The sequence below is a fragment of the Physeter macrocephalus genome, chromosome 20, assembly GCF_002837175.3.
Source record: "Physeter macrocephalus isolate SW-GA chromosome 20, ASM283717v5, whole genome shotgun sequence".
Lineage (NCBI taxonomy): Eukaryota > Metazoa > Chordata > Mammalia > Artiodactyla > Physeteridae > Physeter > Physeter macrocephalus.
In genome coordinates this window covers 110399772-110408667 of record NC_041233.1, presented here as the reverse complement: position 1 = coordinate 110408667, position 8896 = coordinate 110399772, and the positions used below count along the sequence as shown (strand labels likewise).

At 56.0% G+C, this 8896-nt stretch overlaps 1 protein-coding gene across 2 annotated transcripts in view; it reads right to left on the bottom strand.

The window, feature by feature from the left end:
• The window catches only part of LOC102975848 (rho guanine nucleotide exchange factor 10), a 52425-nt gene that overhangs the window by 32776 nt on the left and 10753 nt on the right, over positions 1-8896 (bottom strand). Inside the window, exon 2 of one of the 2 annotated variants that reach the window (XM_028481357.2) lies at positions 4756-4835. In XM_028481357.2, coding sequence (XP_028337158.1) covers positions 4756-4792 — 37 coding nt within the window. In that variant the 5' untranslated portion in view covers positions 4793-4835. Of the gene's footprint in view, positions 1-4755; positions 4852-8896 lie in introns of those variants that run through there. The other variant, XM_028481356.2, reaches the window with a different exon arrangement.

Sequence of the window (8896 nt, the reverse complement as noted above, 5' to 3'; positions counted from 1 at the left end):
TCCGCAACGGGAGAGGCCGCAACGGTGAGAGGCCCACGTACTGAAAAAAAAAAAAAAAAACAAAAAAACAAAAAAACTTTTTCAGGAAAAAAAATGCATATGCTGGAATTAAAATGTGAAATGGCATTAAAATCCTGTGTCTACCTGAGTTTTCTGTACGTTATGTATATAAATACTAAATAAATTACACTTACAAATATTTTGTTCTAAAAAGAAATGGGTGAAGGTGGTCACGGGAGAGCCTGTGCCTCAGGTCCCACGGCTCATGTTTTGTTCTGTCCCCTCCCAGATATTTTAGAGCCTATTTAGTGTGAGATATTGTAAAGCTTTTTTCTAACAATTTTCATAAATTCACTTGTAGGTATATTTTATCTAATTCTCGAAGTCTGGCAGTTGTACGATATAATCTCAAAGAAGAGGTTTGACAAGAGAAAACCCCAGCATGCAGTTCGGAGTCCGTGCTCTCAAGAATGTCAACACTGCCCGGCATGATTTGTTGTTACTAAGTCAAAACGTAAGCTGTTTTTTCCCCATCACTTTTGTCAGAGTATTTAATTGGTATTATTTCCCTGTCACATGTATTTGGCAAACATGAATTTAAGGAAATGATGACAACTGTATTTGGAAAACGTACTGGAAAATTTTATTTTTCTCTTGAAGAGAATTTTTGCTCTAACATGTGTTCGCCGGTTTATTTCATTGAATAAAATGAGTACCTAATGATTTAGCAAAAAAGAAGGAAAGAAGAAGGCAGGCAGCTGCAGGGAAAGCTGCAGTTGGGAGGAGAAATCCATCAGTCCCAGGCCAGCCCGGCAGCCCGCAACTCCTGGCAGAAGTTAGGACCAAAGGCCACAGTCCACACAACTGACCAGGAGCCCCCGGAATCAGGATGGGCTGGCTGGAGTCCCTGGCACTGCCAGTGGGAGAGCGCTGGCTGCAGGGGTCATCCCTCCTCTGTGAGCAGACAACCCTCCAGGACAGCTGAAAACCCATTAACACCTTTTAAAGATATGCCACAAATTAACACATTAAGGGAAAAAAATAAAAGAGTATTTGTAAATTCAGAGATCGGCGCTAGGCATATTGTTCCTGGGGCTTGTAAGACCATAGGTGATTATAATATGCAAGCTTAACCCAAGATACGTTTCTCTTTATTTCAAATGAAGGCTATTTGTTTCTTAATTCCTTTTACTGTTATGAAGAAGAGCTTTAAGAAGCACCAGGCTGCCAACAGCCCCACCAACAAGGGGCTATTCACAGCCCGTCCTCTGCTGCCTCTAGGCTCTGCGTGTCACAGCTGGGACCAGGTCCCAGAGCAGCAGGGTCCCGGAACAATGCCGCCCCCTGTCACCCGCTGGCACGTCACCCGCTGTCCTTCACTTCTGCCCGAGCTTGTCACCGTCACCGGGCACCTGGTGAGGACTGTCCCGAAGCAGCAGGAACATGGTGACATTGCTGACTTCCCTTCCCCACGACTCACTTTTTTTTTGTTCTGCTATTAATTACAGAAAAGCTTTAGTTGGTAGTGACTTTACCATCATCAAGGTGTTGAGTTCTGCATCCTGAGACATCCTGGACCATCCTGTAATACAGTGTTTACATCCCGGAACATCTTCTAACTTGACTCTCTGAGAGCCTCCAGGGGCCCCGCCCCTAAGAGCTTTGCGGATGTTACCTCCTGAGGGCGGGGCTGCTCCAGCTCTGTTATCCCAAAGGAGAAGGAAACTGAGGCCTGGAGAGATGCACACATGCCCCCACTCATCCGCTCGCGCACCTCAGGGACCACGCTCAAACCCGAGCAGCCGTGTGCAAAGCCCTCGAAGCCGCAGGCTTCTCCGCTGCACCCCACCTCCTCCCAGATCCCGCTTTACCCGGACGATTTGACTTGTCGCCAAGGAAGCTTCTGGAAAAGGCACAGGTGCCTGATGACAGGTAACGATGGACGTGGACAGAGTTACCTCACCTGAACGCGTTATGACACTGTGCACAGGATAACTATGCAGCCACTGAGAATGACAGCTGTGAAAGCTATGTGGTGACGTGGAAAATACTTGTAAAGTTTCAAGTATGACATAAAAATGTATACTCAACAATCTTAAAAATGTAAATTCAATGGCTGCAATTATGCAGAAAAGAAATATGAGGGAAAAGACAGAGAACGGATGAAAACACAAGTGTCCCAGTGGTGCTGGGGAGAACGGACCTCGGTGATTTCCAGCCCCTTTGTCATGTTCAAGGGAATTTTTTTTAAAAGATTTAATTTTATTTATTTTTGGCTGCGTTGGGTCTTCGTTGCTGTGCACGGACTTTCTCTAGTTGCGGCGAGCGGGGGCTACTCTTTGCTGCGGTGCTCGGGCTTCTCCAATGCAGTGGCTTCTCTTGTTGTGGAGCACAGGCTCCAGGCATGCGGGCTTCAGTTGCTGCGGCACGCGGGCTCAGTAGTTGTGGCGCACGGGCTTAGTTGCTCCGCGGCATGTGGGATTTTCCTGGACCAGGGCTCGAACTCCTGTCCCCTGCATTGGCAGGTGAATTCTTATCTACTGCGCCACCGGAGAAGTCCCTCAAGGGAATTTTTAAGAGGACGGTTTCATTTTCACAATGGGGGAAATTATACCTAAAGCGTCACTGAATCATCAAAAACGACGCCAGGCTGTCATCCCCGTCACTCATCGTCACAAATGTTAACTACCCAGAAAATCTTGTATCAGAGTATAATCATGTTTAAGGCATGGTACTAACATGTTTAAATCGTGGTCTTAGCCCTGGGCTGTCAGCCAGGAAACAGCCATTGGCCCGGGGAGATGGAGCTGGTCCCCTCCCGGCATCCTCAACACCCCACGTCGGCGGGACCTCCCCAGGCTCCCCGGAGGAAACCTCCCAGGCGGACCACGTAGAAGGTGGTCCACGTAGAAGGTCCCACCTTCTCCCAGCTGCGAGCCACTTCCCAGCTAAGAGGGGCCCTGCCTGGGGACAGGGTCGGGGGAGTCACCCATGAACAGCCTGGCAGGACCGGCTGCGCCCCGGGAGCAACGGGCCTTGCCGGTGAGACTTGCTCGCGAACGTGGAGACAGCAGGCAAGCAGGGCCCAGGAGCCTCTGGTGCTGGAGCAGGAAGGGGTGGGGTGGGAAGCGGCCCACCGCGGGGAGAGGACGGAGGGCGCTCGTGGGAAAGGGCGGTGAACTCTGCTCGGACCCTTAGCGCCCCTCCAGCCACCCGAGGGACCCTTCGCTCTCTGCGCCCGTCCTCTTCCATCTTTACTGAGGTATGAGTGACAAATAAAAACTGTGTGTTTACGGCGCAGGACTGGATGATTTGATCCACCTGTACTCTGTGAAATAATCACCGCAATCAGCTAGTTAGCCTCCACCCCACACAGGTACCGTCTTCTCTCTTCTCTGCTTTTCCCGTGGGCAGAACACGTAAGCTGCCCTCTCAGCAGACAGGCCTAAGCATCTCATCCCCGCGGCTGGACCTCGGACGCGGCCTCCTGCCAACTGAGTCCCCGCACAGGCCTGGCTGCCACCTCGTGGTGCCCGGGCGTCTGGCCGTGTGCCCTGGGCCGAGGCCTGTCCCAGGCTTGCAGGCCCGCCCGCCAGGACGCGGTGCTGCTGAGCCAGGCCCTCTCCTCCCGGGACCAAGTGCAGAGGTGCCTCTGGGGGTGAAGGCGGACGGGCATTTCTGCAGAACTCGGGCCGTGACTGGGAGGCCGAGTCCATGGTGGGTGGGCGCCGGCGGACACCGGGCGTTTGCCGAGAGCAGGGCAGGCAGGCAGGCGTGGCCTCCTCTGCGGAAAGCAGACCGTGTCCTGGAAGGACAACGCACCTGCCACCAGGTTTGAGCAGCGCGCACGTCACCCACAGTCCTAAAGACCAGGTGCAGGTGCTTCTGGGCCTGCCTTTTGTATTCTGATGCCCCCAATAGCTGACGCCCCCTGAGCACCTCGGAGCCCGGCAGCTTCCTATCCTGCACGGGTGCCGAGGGTGCTGGCGCCCCTTAGAAACAGCGAAACGGCACAGAAGACAGCGACGGCTCGTTTCAGTGAAAGGCCAGGAAGGAAGGGGCGGGAGGGCAGTCGGGGGGTCGGAGGGGGAGCCCACTGCCCGGGCCACACTCGGGAGTGTGCGGCCAGCATCAGGAACGCCCAGCGCACAGGGGGCTGTGGGGACCCCAGGCCTGTCCCCGAGAGGCCACAGGGGCCACGCTGCACAGCATTGTCCGGGCATCACCTCCTTGACAGGGATGGAAAGTGCTGAGCGGTGTTGGTCTGTCTCGCTTTCAGTTCAAACAATCAAAGTCGGGTCTAGCCTGGAAGACCCCAAAGGCCAGCCACTCACACTCCGATGAAACTGTGGCCCAGAAACAGGCCCCAGAACCCCTGGCAGACCTGGAGGGAGCCGAAAAGGAGGCTGCCTTAAGCTCTGCTGGCAGGTGCCCAGTGGCCGCAGGGTTCGGCCTAAATCTCGTCTCTGCAATGGGCCGTCACCCCCCTTACCATCTCCAGGGGGTTCTGATGGGTCGGGGGAAAGTAAACACAGGAGACTCTAGACACTGGTGTGGGCACCGCAGGGACGGGTGGAGGGGCTCAGCCAGGACCCCCAGGCCTCCACCCCCTAGGGTCTGGGTAGACCCTCCTCCTCCCCAGGAGCTCCTAGCCCAGGCCCCACCCCAGAGGCCGCGGGTTAGTGATGTCCAGGGCATGGCGCCTGGGAAACAGCCCCAGTTCACCTGCCCCGCCACCGGCCTGCAACCTGTTACCTTCCCGGGCGGGAGCCGGCGGGCCCGGCTGGTCCATGCTGCTGCGTCCACCTCGCTCCTGGGCTCGGAGGATCCGGGACCTGCGAGGATGAAACACGCTGTCAGGGCCCGGGGGAGGGTGGCCCTGGACGCCTCTGGGCACCCCGCCGACAGCCTGAGAGAAGGAAAACGCAGATTCCATCCATAGCTGCAGCGAAAGATCTAAGGACGTGAGGACCGCAAACCTCCTCGAAATAACACTCAGGGCAAAGCCAAATGGAGACTGCCGGTGTCTTGACGTCACCTTGAATTGCAGCCAGGGGTTGATTTTTGCAGCTGGATTCAATGGCCGGACCCCGCCCGGCCCAGGACGCCTTGATTCGCTGCTTAATTTCACACATGTTCTAAGGGGAGAAATGGACACGAAAGTCCAATGGTTTTTCTTCCTCCTTCAACTAAATCTTTAACAGTTTTGAGTGAAGGATTAATTTCTGAGGATGAAGGAGGCGGCTGACCGTTTCCTCAAGCCCTTCCGAGCCAGCGGGTCAGTAAACCCTTGGGTCTGGGCCGGAGGCCTGCGTCCTGCTTTGTTTTCGTTCTCTTTTCTGCTCTTCTGTTTCCTCACACGCTGGTCTAAGAATGAGCGTGAACCACCAGGCCGTGAGGAGGCCGGTCCCGCACTCCTCAGCATCCTGTGCACCGAGGTCCCTGTTTATGGGTGTTGACACCACCAGCACCTGCCTGGATTCTTCCAGAATGGCAGCAGGAAAGCAAACCTCACTCGGGAAGCCTCACTTTGCAGAAGCACCTTCCCGGTTCTCGGGGTCCCAGATGAGGCCCAGGGAAGCCCCTTGGTGACACCCTAGTCCCACGGACGACACACGACACTCAGTGACGCCAACCAAGGCAGTTCACCCTCTCGGAGAGAAACTGCAGTACGGTTTCCAAACCATTTACGACAGACACGTTCAGACCACAAGGGTCAGGGAACTCGAGTCCCGGAGGAACTGGAACAGTAAGCGGACGACCAAACCTTTCTCCACGGGGAGGCATGCCGGCTCCTGACAGCGAACGTAAAACGACTGCTTCCGTTTCAGTCAACAAACCCTCAACCAACACCTGCCACATCCTGGTCTGCGAAGTCACAACAAGGGGACACGCATGCACACGTGCACGGCCACGTGACCGAGATGGGTGCACACACACACATGCTCACACACGTGCACACACATGCACACAGAGGTGAGTGCACACACACACACACACACACACACGGAGGCCCAGGGGGCTGCAGGGAAGGAACAGGAGGGAGGACGGGAGGATTCGGGGCCTCAGAAGCACACAGAACGGGGGCGATGTCCGCTGCCGTGTCCTCTCCCAAGAAGTAAATCAAGATACCCGAGTGCGTATTTAACATCCCGTTGGATTCACGTCCGCTTCATGTGGCGCCAGGCCAGCTGTGACATGACACAGACACACGGACCACGTCCGCGGTGCTGAGCTTTAGGTGACGCCCGAGAAGGAAGCAGGTGGGGCCGCTGGGCGGCCCTGCACCCGGTGCCAGGACCCCACAGGCACTGCTGGGCAGGACAGACATGGGTCCGCAGGAGGAAGACAGTGCAATCCCCGCCCTGGGAGGAAGCGAGGAAGAAGAAACTGGTCGGGGCTCCCAGGGCGATGAGGGTTCCCATGTTACTTTACATCCTCACCACTGACTGAGGACGGAGGCTCTGCCTCACTCCCCCAGCATGAACCAGCCAAATCCAGAGCAGCCCGAGGACCTGCCAGGTCGGTGAGAACAGGGCCCAAGTTGCCAGGGAGCTGGGCGTCAGAGCAGAGCACCCCCCATGCACCCCTCTGTGTGACCCCAGCACCGTCCCTCGCAGACACTGCTGGCACGTTGCCCGGGCTCGTCCAGAACAAGTGGGACACACAGGCATGCGGGACCTGACGGCCACGTGGCTTTCTGTGTCTTATAGATTCGGGTTTCTCAATCACGTCATTTACTCACCTTAAACCATGCTGGACAAATCTCATTAATGCTATTTGTTTCTACTGAAAATGCACAAAACAGAGTCAAACTGACTTCTCGTTTCCCATTGCTAACGTGTGGGACAAAACAAAGAAAGACTATGCCTGTGCTTTTTCTTACTCTGATGCCTGATCCTATTAAACAACCACCGCTCACCCTCAGAGCGCTCCCAGGATGCCAAGATGGACCTCGCAGCCGTCCTGGTCATCCTACCCGAGGATGAGAAGCTGAGAGAGCACGGCTGTTGTCTCCAGAGGCAGAGCTGGGACTGGAACCCAGGCCCCTGGTGCCTTGGTCTGTGTGTGTGGCCACGCATGAATTTCAGTCAGACCACGACACTCGGGGACTGTTTTCTTCCCAAATCAGCATCCATGGGAAACTGCCTTCCTGGAAGCTAACATACACACACACACAGGATCTGTCTCTGGATTTGGGGGGCCTGGGTGTCCGTGACCTGATTTCCACTCCATGCAGGTATCACCCAGCACTGAAGTTTCAGCCCCTGGACCTCCCAGCAGCCCTAGGAAGCCTGCTCCCTGACACTGGGCACCTGCCGTCTCCTGGTTGCCCTCCAGGTGTCTTTAGGGACAGGATGAAGCCCGATCGGCCCACGACCGACCTCGGGATGGAGGACAAGTCTCGCTTTCACAAGGCTCCTCCCGGGCAGACGAGCAGCAGGAAATAATGCCAACCTGGGCTGCTGAGCTGTGGGGATTATCACTGTCATTTCCCAACTTAAGCATCCTAATGAGAGATTTCTCTGTGCACTCAGGTGGTGGTTTCCAACAAAAAGATGACACATGCGGTAGAAGCAGCAGCCCGGAGAGACGGGCACAGAGACGGTCCCTGCAGTGTGGCTGTGACTCTGCCTCAGAGCCTGGGCGGCGACGGAAGTGCCCCAGTCACTTGATTTTTTTTAATTTCATGGAAATAGCCCGAGTCTTCGCTCCAGTGAGGTTTCCAGCATCTTGGCCTCTCTGCAGACCTGCAGGGAGAGCACCGTGGACGCGTGGAGGCTCTGAAGGACGGGACCCGCCGCCCCTCCCAGCAGGTACTCCCGAGCAGGGGATGCTCCGGGTCCTGAGGGTGAGGAAGGCAGCGCGCTCTCCACAAGGTCCTTTCCGCTAAGAAGCAGCACGACGAGTAAACGGGGCTGGGAGCCTGGACTCGGGAGCCAGTCCGGGGAGACCCTGCTCGGGTCCGACCCTCCGGCTGGACAAGCTCAGTGTCCTCGCTGTGAACCGAGGTGACGGGGACATCTCTGCCGGCGGCCGCGGGACCGGAAGCAGACGGCACTGGGGTTGGTTCCCCAACTCCCACCCCGGCCTCCGTGCTGTCCAGTCACAAAAAGTTGGGGGACAGACTACAGGCTGAGCCTGCCCCCGACCCACCCAGCTGGGACCCGTCGAGTCCACGCACCAGAGACTGTGCCACGGTAGGTCAGGGGCACCCAGCGTCCCTCATGAGGGCTGGATGTCCACTCGGAGCCCGGCGGGAGCCAGTGCACCTCAAGCCCGGGGACAGAGCCCGGGGATGCGGGGGACGCAGGAATCCTCACGGCTCACGGCCGCTGGCGCTGGCGCTGGGTCCGCCGTTGCCTAAAACCACGAGCTTCCCAGCGACCTCACGTTAGGAAGGTTCTATCTCCACGTGGAGATCCAGGAAGGAAAAACTAAAAGCTCACAGGACCTTACGGTATGAGTCCTGTTGGAAAGGCTCCATCTAAGTTTAACCAAACAAACTCCAGGGCAAACCAAACACACCAACCCTTTTCACTGAACATTTTCATAGATTTTTAAGTAGACATAATGCTCACAGAAACAAGAAGGAAGGAAGGGAGTGGGGAGAGAAGGAGGGGAAAGAAAGAAAAGTACAGCTTCTCCCTAAGCCGAGCACAGAACTTAGCCGTCAGGGACGTCTATTTCGTGCTCATCGAATTTGGACCGCAAAGGGCACAGGAGTACAGAGCACACATGGGGCCTCGCTGGGGGTGTGTCCTGGGTCCCGTGTTTCTCTGCTCACGTCAGACCGAGGCCACTTCCATGGGGCCTCCTCCCCTCCCCTCACAAAGGAAAAAAGTGAATAGAAGTGATTTATTCCGTGTGGCAATGGCTATTACACAGCATCCAG